Here is a 22,229-nt window from a genome sequence, read left to right on the forward strand (position 1 = left end):
CTATTATTTCACTTTATAATTAAGGTTGGGACTAAGGCAATTCTGACTTTACCCAAACTCCCTAAGACAACATGACTTCCAAAATAACACTCTTATAGATGCTCTCCTGCCAGAGGAGCAGGAAATTCCTCTTGGAAACAGTCACTACATGTACTATATATGAGCTAACTTTCGATAGCTGTTGATTAATAATGTTGATGATGCATCTTTTTATAAGGATAATAGCAGAAGTGTTTTCTATGCTATTGTCAAGGTTCCTCCCCCACTCTGAACTCTAGGGTACAGATGTGGGGACCTGCATGAAAAACCTCCTAAGCTTATCTTTACCAGCTTAGGTCAAAACTTCCCCAAGGTACAAAATATTCCACCCGTTGTCCTTGGATTGGCCGCTACCACCACCAAACTAATACTGGTTACTGGGGAAGAGCTGTTTGGACACGTCTTTCCCCCCAAAATACTTCCCAAAACCTTGCACTCCACTTCCTGGACAAGGTTTGGTAAAAAGCCTCACCAATTTGCCTAGGTGACTACAGACCCAGACCCTTGGATCTTAAGAACAATGAACAATCCTCCCAACACTTGAACCCCCCCTTTCCTGGGAAATGTTGGATAAAAAGCCTCACCAATTTGCATAGGTGACCACAGACCCAAACCCTTGGATTTGAGAACAATGAAAAAGCATTCAGTTTCTTACAAGACGACTTTTAATAAAAATAGAAGTAAATAGAAATAAAGAAATCCCCCCTGTAAAATCAGGATGGTAGATATCTTACAGGGTAATTAGATTCAAAAACATAGAGAACCCCTCTAGGCAAAACCTTAAGTTACAAAAAAGATACACAGACAGAAATAGTTATTCTATTCAGCACAATTCTTTTCTCAGCCATTTAAAGAAATCATAATCTAACACATACCTAGCTAGATTACTTACTAAAAGTTCTAAGACTCCATTCCAGGTCTATCCCCGGCAGAAACCAGCATATAGACAGACACACAGACCCTTTGTTTCTCTCCCTCCTCCCAGCTTTTTAAAGTATCTTGTCTCCTCATTGGTCATTTTGGTCAGGTGCCAGCGAGGTTACCTTTAGCTTCTTAACCCTTTACAGGTGAGAGGAGCTTTCCCCTGGCCAGGAGGGATTTCAAAGGGGTTTACCCTTCCCTTTATATTTATGACAGCTATAAAAATCAATACCCCCAATGTTTGAAAAGGTACTATATTTTGGAAAAAATATGAGATAGACCCTTTATTCTATTCTGTGGATGACCAAGCTGTATTTCCAAGGGTATGCTGAAGAAATACAGGAAGTGTCATACTGGAGCAAACCCACCATCCAACTAGTCCAGTATGCTGTCTGCCACACTGGCTAACACCAGATGCCATGGAGGAATGTTCAAGAACTACCTACATAGATGTGGGATAACCTGTTCCCCCATGAAAATCTCATCCTAATCCCCAACAGTTGGAGACTGGTTTAAACCCCGACACATGAGGTGTTTCTCTCTTCCGAAGTGTTATTTATTATAACAAATCCAGATATTCTTATCATTCATATAAACGCCCAATCCTCCTTTGAATTTTGCTATATTCTTGGTCTCAATGACATTCTGTACGAAGAATTCCACAGTCTAATTGGGCACTGAATGAAAAGGTGTTTTCTTTCATCAGTTTTCCCACCTTTTAATTGAATAACCTCTTGTTCTTGTAGTATGAGAGGGAAAATAGAAGCTCCCACTGTCTCTTCTTTACCATTCATTATTTTGCATAATTTTATCATGTCCCCTCTTAGTTACTGCCTTTCAAATGTAAGCATCCCAATCTTTATGAGTGTTTCCATGCTAATTATTCTTGTTGCCCTTTTCTGAATCACATTTAATTCTGAAATTCTTTTTAAGATGGAATGACCTCTAACGCAAGTTGTATGCCAGATGAAGGCAAACTATTGATTTTAGCAAACCACTGATTTAAGCACAATATTTTCTCCATCCCATTTTTTTATGCATCCTAATAGATTTGCTTTTTGACTGCAGCTGCACACAGTGGACAATTCAATGATGATATCTCCTTAAAGATACCTGGGTCCTTCTTGTCCCACACTATTCCTATACAGTCACTGATTTTATGAAAGTATCTTTTGCCAGTAGTGTTATTTGATACCATACCACGACTGCCCAGGAAAAAGTAAAAACAATAGCTGTGGTATTCTGCCTAGTAGATGCATCACATTTTATTTTACAATTTTTTTTAAATTAAGAATTTATATGAACATAATAAAAACATCAACTCTGAAGATACTTCCTCTTTGGCACTGATACTGAAAACCGTAGGCTTATTGTATGGTGCAAAAGGCTCCATCGATATGAAAAATTCCAGTCAATTTGATAAGACATTCTGTATTTCTGTCCCAAAGTATGGTGGTGTTTTTTTCTGGGCACCATTAAGTTGTTTCACCCTAGAATTTGTTGCATTTAAATAGCAGGTAAAGTTTTAAACATGGACCACACTGGGGCTTGCGGCTGCCAACTCAAAAGTTAAAGCTGCATACAGAAGTCCATAATAAGCCTCATTTTGACCTTGCCACCTCTAAACTCTAACTTTAGTAAGCTGTTCCTATGGAAACAAATTTATTCTAAAGAAAAAGGATTAGGTGCCCAACCCTCAAAAATAACCCTATTTTTCAAACCTGCAAGTAGTCAGTCATGATTTTTCAACTCGAATTTCACAAAATGCAAACAAGATACCAATGTGAAATTTCTAAAGATAGCTACAGACTATAAACCCACAAATTCACATGCACATAGATGCTTGCAAGCAGTATGGTTTAGAACAAAGCTAGATTTAAATAAAAGTTATTCGTAATGATCCTTATTAACTGGAACATCATCAGCCAAGACACTATAATGGACTACACATGGATTTATGCACTGAAAACTTGATGCACTAAAACTACCTTACTGCCATTACTATTAGACACAGATGTTCTTGCCCCAGAACAGTAGAGTAAGAGAGAAGAACTCTTGCATTGAAGTGGCTTGCTCAGCTAAAGTCTAAAGTTTGCTAGGCACGCACATTCTGTCATGAGACTCCCTCCCTCCAGCTCATTGTCCAGACCCCAACAGAAATCTGACAAAGTTCTCAAATCTCTAGCACACTTCAAGATATCTGTGCATCGATACATGCACCCATGCAAAACCTTAACAGTTAAAGTGCACAAGATGACTCCAATGAGGTATAATAGTGTGTGGATCTGTACACCAGGGTGATGTAGACAGGAGGGTGGATGACAATGAGCCCCCACTCCCAAAACATTTCATCTCCTTTATGTCTTCACTGACAAAAAGTTGAGAAATTTTTAATTAACCCCAAGGTAACTCATGCAAGATAGCTAACCTCAAGCAAAATCCCAGTAGAGACAAGGCACCTGTAATTTTTAAATCACAAGGTAGTTAGGTTTCAGAGTAACAGCCGTGTTAGTCTGTATTCGCAAAAAGAAAAGGAGTACTTGTGGCACCTTAGAGACTAACCAATTTATTTGAGCATAAGCTTTCGTGAGCTACAGCTCACTTCATCGGATGCATACTGTGGAAAATGCAGAAGATGTTTGTTTTTATACACACACATCATGAAAAAATGGATGTTTATCACTACAAGAGGTTTTCTCTTCCCCCACCCCACTCTCCTGCTGGTAACAGCTTATGTAAAGTGATCACTCTCCTTACAATGTGTATGATAATCAAGGTGGGCCATTTCCAGCACAAATCCAGGTTTGCTCTCCCCCCCCCCCCCCACATCCTCCAACAAACCCACTCTCCTTTTGGTAATAGCTTATCTAAAGTGATCACTCTCCTTACAATGTGTATGATAACCTGGATTTGTGCTGGATATGGCCCACCTTGATTATCATACACATTGTAAGGAGACTGATCACTTTACATAAGCTGTTACCAGCAGAAGAGTGGGGTGGGGGAAGAGAAAACCTCTTGTAGGGATAAACACCCATTTTTTCATGATTTGTGTGTATAAAAACAAACATCTTCTGCATTTTCCACAGTATGCATCCGATGAAGTGAGCTGTAGCTCACGAAAGCTTATGCTCAAATAAATTGGTTAGTCTCTAAGGTAGCTAGGAAAGATCAACACTATACTTCCTCTGCCCATGTCAAGCCTTCTCCTAGTTTACCTTGCAGTAAAAAACTACAGGTGTCTTGTCTGCATAAAGATTTTACAGAAGGACAGCCAATGTGCATTAGTTATTCCACCATAAAAACATTTAAAGCAGTGAAGTTAAAGCCTAAGGGCATGTCTTCACTACAGACCTAACCTGAGTTCTTACTCAGGTGGTGCCCCTGACAATCCCCCCCCACCACTTCTGTCCACCCACAAAAACCTCAGACTGACATTTACTTGTACTTTCAACCTGGGCTAGCTGGCCCATTTAGGGCTGTAGGTTAGAGCCCTAAATGCAGCACTTCACAGCTTTCTCAAAGTCTTGTGGCGGAAGCTGAACCCAGACAAGACAGCGGTAATGCTAGCGAGAAGAGGGAAATATGGAGGAGACTTCTCCAATACAACAACCCAATCCACCCAAGGCATTTGATGTCAGATGGTTAAATTATTCTATAGCCTTAGGGTCTTGTAGATTCTGCTCTGCACTTGGACACTGAAATAGTCACAATGGCTACAGAGCTCTCTTCCATCTGTGGCTCACCAGAAGATCTCACCCAATTCTGGCTACAGTTGTTAAGCACAGCATGGATCACTGCAATTATTTTTTTATCTAAAAAACGAGAAAGCTCTGAGAAAAATCAGATTATTAGTTCACTACTCTCTGCACTGAGAGAATATAGTCCTGTTCAAGGTCACTGAACTGGTTGGAGTTTGAAAAACTGCCTCTCTCTGTAGCTACAACCTCTTTTACTGAAATAGTGAAACTATCAACCAACAGTGGGAAATGCAAGATGTTCACAGAAGGCAGACCAAGACTTTGGAACTTACTGCCAGATGAAATAAGGAAGATCACTAACTTCATCATATTTGGAGCCAAATGAAAACCCCAACTCTTTGCCTAAGCTTTTCCTCAATAGTACCCTCTCTCACATTGAACCAACACACACACTTCTACACTCAGTATTAAAACAAGTGTCTGATATTGCCTCTTGTCAGCAGGGAAGTGATTATGCTATTGTCATTTATACTCAAGACACTCAGATACAATGGTCATAGATACCAATATAAGAACTTGGGCAAATAGTGGATCAGGGAGCTCAGGGCCACAAAAGGGAAGGATTACTTCACAAGGTACCATATGTACTTATGAACTCCCAACATATCCTATCATAGTTTATGTTAATATTTCTTTAAATGTTGAAAGAGTTTTACGTTGCAAATCAAAGTGAATTTGTGTGTGTCAATACCGTTAACAGAATATACAAACTATAAAGGTAATGGAGAATTTATAGCAGTTACCTTAACTGGCCATTTCAATAATGTAATTTTTTCCCTTGTAAACAGTAATGTTATAGCTATATAGTTTGTGTAAATGGTTTTGAATGAAGGCTATATAGAAATGACTAACAGGCAGTACGAAATTGTATGTAGTGGTGGAAGAGTGAAGGAAATAAGAACACTTCTACTCCATTATTTGTGTGTGTAAAATGTGGCCACTTTGCTCATTTCCTTGTCTGCCTTCAATTTACAAATGTACACTTGCAGCTACTTTATGTATTACATGTGAGCTGTAGCTCACAAAAGCTTATGCTCAAATAAATTGGTTAGTCTCTAAGGTGCCACTAGTACTCCTTTTCTTTTTATGTTCAAAATCTTACTTCATCTCCTATTTCTCAACATAAGGGACTTCCATGCTTTTTTAATCACCTAATCAGTTCGGGGAGGTGCACTGCGCTTCCATAGTTTTATGTGTAAGTGATATTACGAACTGCTGTACAACAGAGTAATCTTGAATTATCTGAACTCAGGCCCCACACCTAAAGAGACTTTTACTTCACCTCTAAATTTGTATTTTTAAAAAATAAATATGTATTCATTTTAGATTTTTAAAAATATTTTTGATTCACCTGTCATACAAAGAATGTTAATATTTAGTTATGAAATGAAGCTACATTAGGCAACAAACTAGGTTCACAGCAATACTGATAGCACACAAACAATTTCTATCCCAGTTATGTTTTCATCTTCCTCTAACTGGTTGTTGTCAATTTTAATAAACGGAGGAATTACCTAGTTTATTTTTCCTTTGACACAAGTAGTTCTTATGTAATATATCTTTATTTTTCTGTAGCAAAACTGTATATTTAATCAGTGTATTTTAGGTGCTAACAGGGTTGGTACTTGGTCTCATTTTAAAAATCTGTTCTGAATTAAAGGGAAAGATACCCCTTAGCACCTGACTAATTTGGAACTATTTTTAAAGGAACTATTTAGTCTCTCTCGGATGAAAAAATATTTTGCTCTGGATGTTTTTAGTGAGAGATTTTAAGTTTTCGTTAAAAGAAAAGGAGTACTTGTGGCACCTTAGAGACTAACCAATTTATTTGAGCATGAGCTTTCGTGAGCTACAGCTCACTTCCGATGAAGTGAGCTGTAGCTCACGAAAGCTCATGCTCAAATAAATTGGTTAGTCTCTAAGGTGCCACAAGTACTCCTTTTCTTTTTGCGAATACAGACTAACACGGCCGTTACTCTGAAACCTGTCATAAGTTTTAGTTAGTATTTTGAGATAGTCAAAAATTAATTAAGGCTCAGATCCAAGAAAGAAATTCATGCAAAGAGACCCTTGTAACTTCATCCATTTCCAGTGACATCAATGGGACTCCACATAATCAAAGTATAGCCCATGTGGATCTTTTTCCAGGATCTAGCCTTAATGTTGTCCCAACTTGTCAGAGTTTTGAGTGTTTATTTTTACAGAGTTGGAAGGGTCTGACTTATGTCTGCATGGATGATTATTTTATTATGTGTTTGATGTGTATTTGTTAGTGGGATGGGCATTTTGGTACTTACTACAAAAGTTAGCTACATTAGTGCACCTTTAATATGGGATGGGCCACTTTTTATTTTTACAGAGTTGGAAGGGTCTGACTTATGTCTGCATGGATGATTATTTTATTATGTGTTTGATGTGTATTTGTTAGTGGGATGGGCATTTTGGTACTTACTACAAAAGTTAGCTACATTAGTGCACCTTTAATATGGGATGGGCCACTTTTTATATGTCCAAAGCAGGTAACCCAAAGCATTTAGTCATAACTGTTACAGGTGCAATCAGTTGAAGTTTTACATTTCAAATCTGCGAGTTAGTCTTCAACAATTCTTGGTTTTGTCCATCTTTATTTAAGATCTGCTGATATGTCCTCTGCCTAAGTATTAAAGCCTGTACCTTCACAGCAACAGACTATTAACAAATAGTAAGTAGATTTATTCTCTCTGTAACCCTAGTTTTTGAAGCTTTTTTTTTTTTATGCTGTGTGTTTCAGATATACTTAAGATAAGTTGGAACATTTCGAATGAGGATAATCAGCCATGTAGGGTTATTTTTTATTTTAGTATAAAAGGCATGTTAGTACTTTTGCTGGATTATCCTTTAACACCTTGTCTTTTTCAAATATTGCACATTGATATGTACAGCTTATAAATAAATTACTATGGACCTACTGAGTCTTACTCACTTGGGAAGTAAATTCCCTTGTAAGAGTTTCATTTTTAGGCAAGTTTTTTTTGGAATCTCTTCCTCTTGTGATGGATTTTTGGTTTTGGCTGTGTTTTTCCAAGAAAACATTTAAAGTATTTTTGTCTTAATCTGTTTTATATACAAAGGATATGTTGAATACTGCTTACTTTATCTCCTCATTTCACATCCACACTTGTGAAATCTAACTCATTTAGTGGAAGGAGATTCCTGTGCTAATGTATTTATGAAACAATATCTTACATTTGCGAGGGGAACGCAACAATCAAATAGGGTTGTTATATCACTAATTCCTATTATTCTATTTAGAAATAATTACAGACTTTTTAAAGTCTTATCCTCTTGCAATGAAGGACTTTTACTGTGTGCTTCAATGAGAAATTCTAAAGCTTCCTCTTTCAAGTTCTCATCTTGTCAACTCTGTAAGTTCCCACCACCCAAGAGAATATTAATTATTTTGTGTTAGTCTACAGTTCAAAAAACTGTAGAACTGCAAGATTCAGTCATTTAGGATTCATTTTAAAAAAAGTTTTGTTTTGTGTTAGAATAGTGTTTGTTATTCAGATTTAAGAGAAGTGTTTACAGTTTTTCTTCAGGGTGGTGAAGGATTTTTGCTGTTTTCTCAGGAAGTCATTTACATATATGACTAAAAGAACAGGAGTACTTGTAGTACCTTAGAGACTAACAAATTTATTAGAGCATAAGCTTTTGTGGGCTACAGCCCACTTCATTAGATGCATAGAATGGAACATATAGTAAGAAGATTTTTTATATAGATAGATAGATACACACACAAGAAGGTGCAAGTTGCCATACAAACTGTTCTAATAAATTTGCTCATCTCTAAGGTGCCACAAGTACTCCTCCTCTTTTTGCGGATACAGACTAACACGGCTGCTACTCTGAAACATATGACTGTAATTGTTAAATACCATGTATACTTACTGTGCATACATAAAAAAATAACTGGCAGACCTGTCAAGTCTCACTCATTTAGGGAGGAAGGTTCTTTGCATTAAGAGCTGGTATGTCACATTTGATGTTTCTATTCTGTGCTTCCAGAAGAGAATGGAAGCAATCGTCTCTAATTTCTAATATCCATTATTCTACTTTGAGTTATTTTAAGAGTACTTTTCAGTGTCTCTCCACGTGATAAATTTTGGCAAACAAGCACCACAGAGTTTGAATGATCTCAAGCTTCCTTTTAAAAATAAACCTTCCCCAATCATCGGTTAGGCAAATAATTATATTATGCATACAGTTAATCTATATGAACACATGATTGTATTAGCATCAGATTATCTCAACCCCTCTCAGCAATTAGTTAAGAACAAGACATAGGTGGATAAAACAGAGACTCCTAAGGGGAGGGGCCTGTCTTTACTACATTTGCACAGCTCTTCGTAAAAATTGGTTTGTCACGATTAGGGGCCTCTAGATGCTGCTGTAATACAACCAACCACCCGTCAGATCACATACCCAAATTCAGCCACTATCAGAAGACAAAAAGAAAAGGAGTACTTGTGGCACCTTAGAGACTAACAAATTTATTTGAGCATAAGCTTTCGTGAGCTACAGCTCACTTCATCGAATGCATTCAGTGGAAAAAAACTGAATGCATTCGATGAAGTGAGCTGTAGCTCACGAAAGCTTATGCTCAAATAAATTGGTTAGTCTCTAAGGTGCCACAAGTCCTCCTTTTCTTTTTGCAAATACAGACTAACATGGCTGCTACTCTGAAACCTATCAGAAAAGAGTGTTGACAAAAGTCTTAGCTAAAAGATGAGTCCACATAATTATAAATACGGGCATGTTAATACTTTATTGAAGTGCTTTCTCCGCCTTATCTTTACATGTTTGTAAGTGATATGTACAGTTATACACTAAACTCCACTACAGGAGCTTCAAGTCTCACATATGTGAGTAGAGACCTTCAGTAGGAATGGATTTTAAGGGCCTTTCCTCTCTACCCCTTCTGCAAAGGAGGATTTTCTTTTTTCGGAGCGTATTTCAGTGGAAAATTAACCCCTCCCACTCCCCCACCCCATGTTCTGGTGTTTTAAACTCTCCTTCATTCACCCGCTCACCCCGAGGGGAAAGAGGGGATTCTGCAGAGTAACAAAGACTCTCCCACCGTGTGTGCGGGGGGTGAAATAAAATCCCCTCTATCGGAGAGAGTATGAAAGGAGGCAGCTCTGCTTCCCTGGCGTCGCAGACTGTGAGTGGCCATTTTAATTTAAGGGCCTAGGGATCTGCTGCTCCTCCTCCGCACTGAGCCCAGCTCCGCTCCGCCCCTCCACCGACCGGATCGGGGAGGCCCCGGCCCGGCCTCGTACGGCGGAGACATCCCAGGCACATGGGGGCCGCGGGGAGAGGCCCCACATAGGGTGCGGGGGTGGGCGAGGGGCTCGGGGTGGGCGCAGGCAGGCGGGGGGTGGGCGCAGGCAGGCGGGGGGCGGGCCACAGGCACGGGTCCACAGGAGCCAGGCAGAAGAGGGAGGCGAAGGGCGGTTACCTATACTGGGCAGCAGCCCCGCCATGGGTGAATCCAAAGTAGTTGCCGGTGGCCATTTTGGCATCTTCCCCCAGCCGGCTGGGCACTGCGGCGGCGAGGCGGCGGCGGCGGTCGGGGCCATGGCGGGAGGCCCGGGGGGGTGAGGTGAGGGAGAGAGAAAGAGAGAGCGAGCGAGATCAGACACGGCGCCTCAGGCAGCCCCCGCGCGTGGCCCGCGCCCGCTGTCCCCCGCCCCGCCCCGCCCGCCCGCGCGGCGTTACTCACCATAAGTGAAGGAAACTACCGGGCATATGGGAATCATGAGTCCGGGCTGGCAGCAGTCGCGGCGGCCGCTGAACTCTCAACTCTCACCCCCCCTCCCTCCTCCTCGCCGCCGCCGCGCTCGCTCGCTCGCTCGCCCTTCCCCCCACCCACCTACGGCCTCAACAACGACGAAGTGATGTGCGAGCAGGCCTGGGCGATGCGCATGCGCCGGACGGGCACTCGGGGTTGATGGGAGCTGTAGTCCCCCTTCATCCGGCCATCGCGCGCGATGTCGCCGCTGGCTCGGGGGCGCTGGGGACGGTTGCCGCAGTGAGAATGTGCATGCGCGGGATGGGCAGCGGCTAACGGGAAATGTAGTTTCTCCCCTTCCGCCCCTCTTCCGGACCCAGAAGACGTAAAGGAGCCTATAAAGGGCCGCCATTGACGTGTTGGTTAAAATCATGCGCATTCGCCTTCCGCCCTTTCTTCTGGGGGTAACAGGTTTATTTGTTTTGCACCGACAGTATTTTATACGTCGCTGCATGTATCTATAGTTCCATTACAACTATTTTTGTACAAGTGCACATGTGTACGGTCACACATTATACACAGTATTAAAATATAGTGAGTTGCATGTGGCACGAGGTACAGATAGTCAGGGGCTATCCTCTATCACTGCATTTTCACCCATCTCCTTTCTATACAGACCCTCAGCTTTTGCAGGTCCCCCCCTGAACAAATTGTATTTCCACATGTGGGAGATCTGAGCAAATGAATAGTCACACCCTGATTCTGCAGTGAGCTTCCTATGGCTGCATGGAGCACCTCACAAAAGCTTACGCTCAAATAAATTTGTTAGTCTCTAAGGTACCACAAGACCTCCTGTTCTTTTTGCCAATACAGACTAACACGGCTGCTACTCTGAAACCTTTAAAATAATGGGGTCCTGTTGGGCAGGTGCAGGGGGCTACCCATGAGGCCCTGATCCTGCAAAATCTTAAATGAGTGGATCCCTTATAATATCCAGGTGGGGGCCTCCTGCGTCTACCAACACAACATGGCATGAAAGTAGGAGGATCCCTTTGCAAAGCTGAGGCACAAAGTCCGCAAACTACTCATTCCACTCACACGAATGAATGAGTAGAAGGTTCCTTTGAAAATACAGTCCATACTGTTGACCCACCATGAACAGTTCAGAGACAGTGAATATGATCACCTTTGTTAGGAAACCTATCATCCTAAGGTTAATCAAAAAACCCTAAAAGAATCTCCAAATATACAGGACCAAGTTCACCATTTGTGTAACTCTAGTCAAAGTTATACTTAGTAGGCTAGATGCATTTACTTCTGACTTATTGAGTACCATTCTGTTCCACCTTTAAGCAATCCCCTTCATTAGGTAACTGATCATTGCAAATCCCTGGAGATGAAATGAGTACGCACAAGTTAACTTTTCCCCCCTTCAGTGAGCAATATTGACCTTAAGACCCAATATCTGCAGCTCCTTCAATAAATTAACAAAGGCCTGTCACGTTGCACTCTTCTTAAATTTAATTTTAAAGTTGTCATTTAGAAGAATTTCACTCCTTGAGGAAGGATTTTGCTCTGTTTCAAAGTGATTTTTTAAAAAGCTGTTTAAGTAAGTCATATCCTTTTTAAATTATCACAGTTTGAGAGTATCTGTTATTAAAAAAACAGTGACTCCCAAATAGCAGACTTCTTATTGATAATTTTTATCATTTATTTCACTATGGACATATTTATAAAATAGGCATAACAAAAGGGAGGTATCTGATACCATCTGCATAACAAAAGGGAGGCATCTGCGCTTTTGATTCTCTATGCATCTGCGATAGTCTAATCACATAACTTTCCACACAATTATTAGCATACCAAATTAGTATTTCCACACAATTATTAGCATACCATATTAGTAATACCAAATCACTCCACGTAGCTTTGTAAGCCAATAGAGTAGCCTCATAAGAAGAAATAAAGATATGTACACCTCTTGTTATCTTTGTTCCCACTCAGGCAGAGTAGGGAAAGAAACCTGCACTGGTAAGAGAATGAACAAGGTGAACATAGGTGTTTTGCAAAAAGAAAAGGAGTACTTGTGGCACCTTAGAGACTAACATATTTATTTGAGCATAAGCTTTCGTGAGCTACAGCTCACTTCATCTGATGAAGTGAGCTGTAGCTCACGAAAGCTTATGCTCAAAGTGAGCTGTAGCTCACGAAAGCTTATGCTCAAATAAATATGTTAGTCTCTAAGGTGCCACAAGTACTTCTTTTATTTTTCCAAATACAGACTAACACAGCTGCTACTCTGATAGGTGTTTTAGTTTACATCTCAGACTACCAAAATCACCAACCTCCTGCAATAGATACTGAGCCATGGGTGAAAGTACTCTCTTGGATCCTCTCTCTGTGAAGAAAGCAGCTGGTAATTAGAGCCATTTAGTTGCTTTTTCTTTCATGTCATCTGAAGATCCTATCCTGCAAGATGCTTTACACAAGCTGACACCTACACAGAAAAATGCACAGAACTGGGAATTAAGTCATTAGAGCCTCAATTGGAATCAGGACACTTAAAAAAAAAAAAGAGTTATTTCTCCTCGAAACTCTTGACTTACCTAATTTTCCATAACTGGACTTCAGGTTTACAGTGTCTGGGATTCTCTTATTCACTCCTCTGACAAATGACCTCTGAATGTTTAGTTTCATTTTTAAATGACGTTGCTAAACAAGTCATCTGCAGGAGATGTGCAGACCTTGTGATACCACCTTATCCCCAAGATTCAACAAATACATTTGCAACATTTGTCTCTTCACAGACTTTTGGAGCTAAAAATCTGGAAGGAACATTTTCTTGTCTTATCTACAGTACTGATTTCTATTTCATATTTTATACTCATTCTGCACAAGCAGCTTCTATGTAGATCACAAGGAGTTTGTTATACAGATTGAGTGCAGAATATTTAAGAATTCAGCACTATAGAGCTGCACTCATTCCAGATGTAGACTTGGCCCTGGTCTACACTATGGGGTTAAGTCGAATTTAGCTGCGTTAGGTCAATTTTAAAATGAATGCATCTACACAACCAACCGCGTTCCGTCAACCTAAAGGGTTCTTAAAATAGACTTCTGTACTCCTCCCTGGCGAGGGGAGTAGCACTAAAATCGAACTTGCTGGGTCAAATTTGGGGTAGTGCAGATGCAATTCAATGGTATTGGCCTCTGGGAGCTATCCCAGAGTGCTTCCATGTGACTGCTCTGGACAGCACTTTGAACTCCGATGCACTAGCCAGGTACACAGGAAAAGCCCCGGGAAATTTTGAATTACATTTCCTGTTTGGTCAGCGTGGCGAATTCAGCAGCACAGGTGACCATGCAGTCCCCCCAGAATCGCAAACAAGCTCCAGCATGGACTGAAAGGGAGACCCTGGATCTGATTGCTGTACGGGGAGAAGAACCTGTGCAGGCCGAACTCTGATCAAAGAGAAGAAATGCTAATATATATGCCAAAATCGCACAGGGCATGGTGGAGAGAGGCTACAACAGGGACACACAGCAGTGCCGCGTGAAAGTTAAGGAGATCAGGGAAGCCTACTAAAAGACAAAGCAGACAAATGGTCGCTCCGGTTCAGAGCCCCATACATGCCGCTTCTATGAGCGGCTGCATGGCATTCTAGGGTGGGACCCTACCGCTACCCTACCACTGTCTGTGGACACCTGCAAGCGGGGAGTCTCACGCAACAGGGAGGAGGATTTTGTGGAAGAGGAGGAGGAGGAGAATGTGCAGCAGGCAAGCAATGAATCTGTTCTCCCTGGCAGCCAGGACCTTTTCATCACCTTGGAGCCAATACCCTCCCAAGATGGGATCCCCGACCCTGAAGCCGGAGAAGGCAGCTCTGGTGAGTGCACATTTGTAACTACAGTACAGGGTTTAAAAGCAGTAGTGTTTAATGTTTGATTTGCCCTGAAGAATTGGGATGCATTCGCGGCCAGTACAGCTACTGGAAAAGTCTGTTAACATGTCTGGGGGATGGAGCAGGAATCCTCCAGAGACATCTCCATGAAGCTCTCCTGGAAGTACTCTAAAAGCCTTTGCAGAAGGTTTCTGGGGAGGGCTGCCTTATTTCATCCTCCACGGTAGGATACTTTACCATGCCAAGCCAGTAGCAAGTAGTCTGGAATCACTGCAGCACAAAGCATGGCAGCGAATGGTCCTGGGTTTTGGTTGCATTCAAGCAACATTTGGTCTTTAACTTTCTGTGTTAGCCTCAGGAGAGTGATATCATTCATAGTCGCCTGATGAAATAGGGGAATTTTTGTAAGGGAACAGTAAAAGGACCTCGTTCATGCTGGGTTGTTTGCACTTGGTGAAAAGGGATCATCCCAGAGAATAGCCATGCGGTGGGGGGAGTGGGGGTGAAGGGATCATCCCAGAGAATAGCCACGCAATTACTACAGCCCGTGCTTTCAGGAATGTCTGTGTCCATGTCCTCATCACAATCATCCTGGCATCTCTTAGCCCAGTTCTGCACATACTCCAGGATAATGCACGAGGTGTTTACAATGCTCACAACAGCAGCGGTGAGCTGAGCAGGCTCCATGCTTGCCATGGTATGGCATTTGCACGGGTAACCCAGGAAAAAAGGCGCAAAACAATTGTCTGCCGTTGCTTTCACGGAGGGAGGGGCAACTGACGACATGTACCAAAAGCCCCCCATCAGGCATTAGGAGCTTAACCCAGAATTCCAATGGGCAGCGGAGACTGCGGGAACTGTGGGATAGCTACCCATAGTGCACCACTCCGTAAGTCGATGCTAGCTACAGTGTTGAGGACACACTACGCCGACTTAATGCGCTTACTAGGGACATACACAATCGACTGTATAAAATTGATTTCTAAAAATCGACTTCTATAAAATCGACCTAATTTCGTAGTGTAGGCATTCCCTTGTTGGGTTTCCCATTTTGCTGCTTGATGTAGCTACACAGAAGTTGCTTTTCCACATAGTTTAATTTTGACTGATTCTTCATGCTTATCTTGTTTTAAAGAGACAGTAATATAATCACTTCATTTAGATATGGAACTTTAACAACTTATTGTAAGAGTATTTTTAAAATATCCCTGTGGTGGTGGGGCGAGAAACTACTTTTAGAAAATTCTCTAGAGTCTTCCTCAAAATATCAGCGCTATTTGACTAAACATTGTTCCTCAGCAATTTTCTACTGATTAGAGTGCTCATAGTTCATATAGTCACCAGAAATCATTATGTGAACTATACTTCATTACTCACGTGAGTAGTAGCATAGGTGCTGACTTCTGCTCCCGGTTGGTGCTTGACCCTCCTCTGCCCCCAGTCCCGCCCCGACTCCACCGCTGCCCCGCCCTCATTCCAACCCCTTCCCCAAAGTCCCCACCCCAACTCTGCCCCCTCCCTGCCCCTATTCTGACTCCTTCCCCAAATCCCTGGCCCCGTCTCCTCCCCTGAGCACACCACCTTCCCGCTCCTCCCCCTCCCTCCCAGCAAGGCGGGAAGCTCTGGGAGGTGGGCGGAAGAGCGGGGATGCAGCGTGCTCAGGGGAAGAGGTGGTGGAGGAGGAGGTGGGGCAGATGAGGAGTTTGGCTGCCGGTGGGTGCAGAGCACCCATTCATTTTTCCCTGCGGGTGCTCCAGCCCCGGAGCACCCATGGAGTCAGCACCTATGAGTAGTAGCTCACAGGATCTAGAGCACAGGATGAACTGCAGCATTAGGCATCCTAAGACCTAGAAGAAAAACATTCCACATCTTAATAATGGGAGTTATAATCTGAAGCAAATCGGATACACTGTTACTTTTGGATAAACTCTTCTCATGGCAGTTTGAGCTGTAGCTGTTTCTGCATCCTTAAATGGGAGAAAAGAAAAGTGGGGAAAAAGTGAAGAAGTAGATGGGAAAGGGAATAGGCAAAGAAAAAAATTATTCAAACATATTAGCATGTATCTGAAAATATTTCTTAAATAAGGAAAGAGTCCTCCCTCATCTCTTCACCCGTTGAGAAACCACAAAAATAGTCACACTATTTTAACAAGTGATGGAAAAATGTTGTTGGGGGAAAAATAATAAGCATGATACATTTTAGCCCAAAGGGTTGTTAGGTTGGGTTCACTTTCATATGTTTTGTGACTACGGGAATCCATGTTGGTTCCAAGATGGAGTTTTTATGCCCACGTGAGCTATAAATTAATTTTCCCGCTCTTTTATTTCTTCTGGAGTTGTAAACAACTTCCAGTCAGAACTGGTTTTTCTAAGGGTTTCCTAGAAGGGGCTTCCCACCTTTTCTAAGGGGTTTCCCAGGCAAGTATATAAAAGACTGCCCTGAACATGGGCTCAGGGCTGTCCATCTGAGTAGCAGCCAGGGATGGTCACGGGTCCTACCTGCAGGCATCTATCCACCATAGTGATAGGAGGGCTGCTGTTCTCCTGGACGCATCATCTGCTGTACCCCATGGTCCCGAAGGAACAACAAGGGACTCCTTGGAGATCCTCTCCAAAGGCTTACCATTAGCTGGAGGACTGAGGTCCCAAGCAAGCGCTGTCGCTTCAATCCATGGAGAAGGTTTTTTTATATCTATATCTATCTATCTATATCTGTTTATAGGGTTGAGTTTGGGGGTAATCACTGTATTGTGTCATTTTGCTGTTTATTTCCCTTCTTATTTGTCCCCTTTGTCATAAACCCTTCAATACACTTTATTTGATTTTATCTTTATTGCTTGACTCCTCATTATTTAGGGTGGGAGGGTCCTCTTTGCCGGAGAAAGGGGCTCTACCAGATGATAGATGCTGGACAGGGAGGCCGAACCTAGGGAGACAGGAAGCATAAGGGTCTCTTGTTTTCACACACACACTCCTCCTTTGCCTTTCAGTCTTTTCCCCCTCTAACAGGGTGGGTTCCCTCCTTCACCCAAACTTAGATGCACCTAAAAACAGATAGGAACACAAATAGAAAGTGAATCGTTAATCTTGGTTTCCTCAACTTTGGGAATAGGAGGAACAGGAGCAGATCTCCACTTCATGGTGAAACTGAAAAAGAAGCAGTTTAGCATACTGTCATCAATTCTGACTGTTTAAGTTGAGCATCATGATACCTAGACAGGATGCAAATATCCGCTATTGTATCATAGCTTTGCATGATGTGGGTTTCCCTCCATCCCTTCTCTCCACACAAAACTAGCCTCTTTGGAAGCTCTCAAAATCATAGCAGAGCCAGCCTTGAATAGACCTGCAAGTTTTTGTACCAAGAGTGGAAAAGGTTTCTTTAAAAGATATTGCTGCAGGCTATTAAAAACTTCAAATCTAAAATGGCCCTTGTTTGGCCACCAGAGGTCAGGGCAGAATTTTCTACAAAAGAAGATGAATTTAAAATTTTTCACACGCATGATAGAGGACATCCAGACTAAGTCTGTCTTCACTCCCCAAAATGTGTCTTTTTACAGAGAGTTAGTTATCTTTCTGTAAAGTAACTCCCCCTCCACACACACCTTTTTAAGCAGTGAAGAAAAAGCCTAAGATGAGCAGTGCTAACACTCTTGTCACAAATACTGGTGATTAAAGAAAATGTGTTACCTCTTGGCAACAGGCCTAGGTGGTGGATCATAGATGTTACAGGCCAAGACGCCAAGTAAATAAAATGACTTAAACCATTCATTAAACCAAAGATAATAGGTTACCAGCATTTACAAAGTCTCAGTGCCACAAGAGTCATGAAAAAACCCCATGCAATTATCTTGTTTTATATAATTCATAATACAATTATAAAGCTAGTTAATTAGAATTCATAATGCATGTGTGACACACAGAGAACCAATCATGACACACAACTAACTGCATAGCCTAATTGTATCCTTCACACTTTCTCCCCTCAGCCCAGTTTGTTGTCATGGCACTTTGCATAGGTCTAGAAGCTATTTTGGGGTGGGGTAAGGTAGAAGAGTAGAACTAGAGCCTTCATTTGTAACTGACAAGTTTTTTTCCCCCACATCCATTAAAAGGTATTGAAGCTCAAAATTACTGAAAAAGACAAGTGCTACAGACAAAATAATAATGATAAAAATATACCTTGTCAAACATTAACTCTGCCAATTAACTCTGCCATTTTGGAGTCAAGAACCATGCAGTTAATTACTGCTATACGGCTAAAGGAGATTTTATTGGAAAAGTGGCAGTGTCATATTTTTCCTCATTCTCATCCAACTATCTAAGCATGCTGGCTAAAATTTCTCCCTTTGAATGAAGAGCAAAGAGCCAACACTGCAATATTATTTCCAGCCAAACTTGTAAGTGAAATTAAATGAAGTGTTCATGCAATTATTGAATTAGGAGAAGGGTTTACATCCTTTTAAGGAAATTCATGAAGAAGAGAGTTTGGACACAGAATACATCTAATATGGAAGACATTTTAAGGGTTCTGAAAGTGGAACTGAACCATCTGGGTCAGCAGTATCAGCAAGTAGAAGGAGGGTTTATCTTGCGGGAGTCAGTCTTCTTCCCATTTTTCCTAAAATGGCCAGAATCTGTTTCTTTTGAAATTTTTTTGAAATGTTTCTTTCTTTTGAAACAGGCTTAAGTAGCAAAACACTACTCAAAGGAACCCCTCATCATAGGGAAGTTTGGCGTTAGATTCCTCACTTCAACCAAACATTCCCTTCCTGAGGTTGCTCTGCTGCTTGGAACTATAGATACTAGAACAGATTTGGTTCCTGCTTAGGAAAATAGCCCAGGGGGCATGGATTAACTAATTAAGAACCATAAGGGAAAATCCTTGTCTCCTTTATTTATTTTGATTTCTTTTAGGGCCCAAGTCCTTGATTTAAAATATAAAAATAACTTAGAATGTGTCTATCATTCTCTATTTTGATTTGTGTTTAATGTCCATAAAAGTTTCTTGTATTAGGACTAAGGAATAGAAGCTGTTAACCCTTTAAGAGAGCAAAGTACGTTGGAATACTTGCAAATTATAAAGGACTATGCAGGCATTTTTATTCTAGTATAAGGGTTTGTTTATTAGGTAAAGGGTCTGAAAAAGAACACCTTCTGAACCCAGGCTAACGGGATTTCTAGCCTGTGTATGAAAAACTTGGGCATTCCAAGCTGTAAAGCAAGTGCAGCTTGCCCCTTAAGAATCTACAGCCTGCTTGTATCATCAGCCAGGGTGAGAATTTGTTAATTCATATGTTATCTTAGACTTAGTTTGTATTTTTGTTTAAGGTAATCAGCTTTGATTTGTTTGCTATCACTTAAAATCTTTTTGTAATTATTAAACTTGTTTTATGTTTTACTTTAAATGAAGTGCATGGAAAATCATAGGTCAAGGGACAAAGACTGTTTCATATTCCTTTCCACATTGAGGGGGAGATGACCTGCATAATAAATTCATAGTGGTTGGGGTTTGGACCAGGGCAGGACGGTACAGCTCTGGGGTCCTAGGCTAGGAAGCTGGTGGTTACATTGGCTGTAGCCTCTCTATTGTTGGTTCATGCAGGGGCTGGTCAGAGAGCCTACATGTAACTGCTACTAGGTTTGTCCCTACCTGTATGAATACTGGTGGATGTTTAGGACCGGGAGCAGGTCTGCAACTTGTCACAGCTCACAGCAGCACAGTAAGAGAGGGAGCCCAGGCTGTTGGGTCAGAGGGCTCAGTGGTACCCCAGTTCCAGGTGGCATCCTGGGGGGAACCCATCACAAGACCATTGTTAAATATTTGTTCCCTTCATAGGTATTTTTAGACTGTAATCAACTCACCCCTTAACCTTCTGTTTGTTAATCTAAATCGAGCTCCTTAAATCTGTCACTATAAGACAAATTTTCTAATCCTTTAATAATTCTCACAGCTCTTCGCTGAACCCTCTCCAATGTACCAACAACCTTCTTGAAGTGAGGACACCAGAACTAGACACATTATTCCAGCGATGATTGCCCTACTGCCAAATACAGAGGTAAAACTGTCTCTCTCCTTCTCCTCCTACTCAAGATACTTTTGTTTATACACCAAAGATTGGGCTTGCTCTTTTGGCCACAGCATTGCAGTGGGAAGCTCATGTTCAGATGATTATACACCAAAACCCTCAAGTCTTTTTCAGACTCTCACAATGCAGGACTATCCTGGGAAGCAGTAAGTATATCCTACATTCTTGGTTCCTTGATATATGCATTTAGCCATATCAAAATGCATACTTTTTGCTTGAGCCCAGGTTTCCAAGTGGTCTAGATCACTCTGGATCAGTTACCTGTCCTTTTAATTATTTACTCCTCCCCCACTTTTTGTGTCATCAGCAAATCTGATTAGAGATGATTTTATATTTTCTTCCAGGTCATTAATAAAAATGTTAAATAGCATAGAGCTAACCCTTCAGGACTCCAGGTACCCATTCCCTGTTTACAGTTACATTTCAAAACCTATCAGTTAGTCAGCTGTTAATTCATTTGATACATTCCATGTTAATTTTATATCTTTCTAATTTTTTAATCAAAATGTCATGTACCAAGTCAAAAGTCTTACAGAAGTTCAGATATATTACACCAACACTGTTACCTTAATCAAACTTAGAATCTCCTAAAGATATATCAATTTAGTTTGACAGGCTCTACTTTAATGCCCATCAACATGGATTTATGGAATTATATTCCTTCCCCTTTAATTATTTAATAATTGAGTCCTGAATCAGCTGTTCCATTTTCTTGTCTGCAATCCATGTCAGACTGACAGGCTTATAATTATCTGGGTCATCCCATTTACCCTTTTTAAAATAATGGTGCAATATTAGCTTTCTTCCAATCTTCTGGAATTTTCCTGGTGTTCCAAGACTTATTGAAAATAAACTTTAATGGTCCAGTTAGCTCTTTAACTTTCATCCAAGGGTTTAAAAGCGCTGGCTATCTGGATCTCCTGATAAATAATAAATTTGTTAGTCTCTAAGGTGCCACAAGTCCTCCTTTTCTTTTTGCGGATACAGACTAACACAGCTGCTACTCTGAAACCTGACTTAAGAGTGACTACTTTTAGTAGCTGCTGTTTAACATCCTTCTGAGAGGATGGAATGGAAAGAGTGTAGATGGTGTACTCATATCATCTGATGATTTTTTTCCCAAATACATGACAGAAATATGTATTTAACTCTTCTGCATTATTATTGATAATTCTATCATTTCCCTCTATGAATGGACCAATACCATTGTTAGGATTCTTTTAGTTCCTAATATGCTTAAAAAACTCTTTCCTATTGTGTTTAACTCTGCTGGCCATAGATTTCGCCATGTGTGCCTTTGTTTACCTTATAAATTTTCTAAAATTCCTAGCTTCTGATTTAAATTAATGACTATCAACTTCCCACTTCTTCCATTTATTATATTTTTTTTATTTTCTATATCTGCCTTCACTTCCCTTCTAAACCAGTTTTTTTTAAAACTAATGCAGCCTTTTCCTTGATTGTGTCATCTAGTAAAATGTTCTTAAACAATTCCCAATTATCATACATATTTTTTTCTGATAAAATTCTTCCTCTGGACTGATTTAGCTCATAATTGTTTCCAGCTTTGTGAAATTGGCCCTTTTAAAGCACCACTTGAAAATGGTAGCCTCCTTCTCCCCTCACAGAAACACAGGGTCACTGAGGTCCTTTTTTCTCCCTGGGAGAGCTGCCAGGAGCTTTGTTTATCTCAGCAGCTGGAGTGTATCTGCTTGGATGGGTGCTGCATTCTTGTTCTCTTGCTACC

General features: G+C 41.0%; 1 protein-coding gene and 1 long non-coding RNA gene across 4 annotated transcripts in view; one reads left to right on the top strand and one right to left on the bottom strand.

Moving 5' to 3' along the window:
* Positions 1–10,608, bottom strand: part of ZFR (zinc finger RNA binding protein) — a 56,286-nt gene extending 45,678 nt beyond the window's left edge. For all 3 annotated transcript variants that reach the window (XM_073343678.1, XM_073343677.1, XM_073343679.1), the window contains exons 1-2: positions 10,483–10,608; positions 10,219–10,303 (exon numbers count right to left, since the gene is read on the bottom strand). In XM_073343678.1, coding sequence (XP_073199779.1) covers positions 10,219–10,303; positions 10,483–10,519 — 122 coding nt within the window. In that variant the 5' untranslated portion in view covers positions 10,520–10,608. The remainder of the gene's footprint in view (positions 1–10,218; positions 10,304–10,482) is intronic.
* LOC140911182 (uncharacterized) lies at positions 9,774–20,570 on the top strand. The gene is made up of 3 exons (XR_012158847.1): positions 9,774–9,921; positions 14,299–14,378; positions 20,348–20,570. It is a non-coding gene; the product is annotated as an uncharacterized lncRNA (long non-coding RNA).
* Positions 20,571–22,229: the final 1,659 nt, after the last annotated feature.

Source organism: Lepidochelys kempii, chromosome 5 (genome assembly GCF_965140265.1).
Source record: "Lepidochelys kempii isolate rLepKem1 chromosome 5, rLepKem1.hap2, whole genome shotgun sequence".
NCBI lineage: Eukaryota > Metazoa > Chordata > Testudines > Cheloniidae > Lepidochelys > Lepidochelys kempii.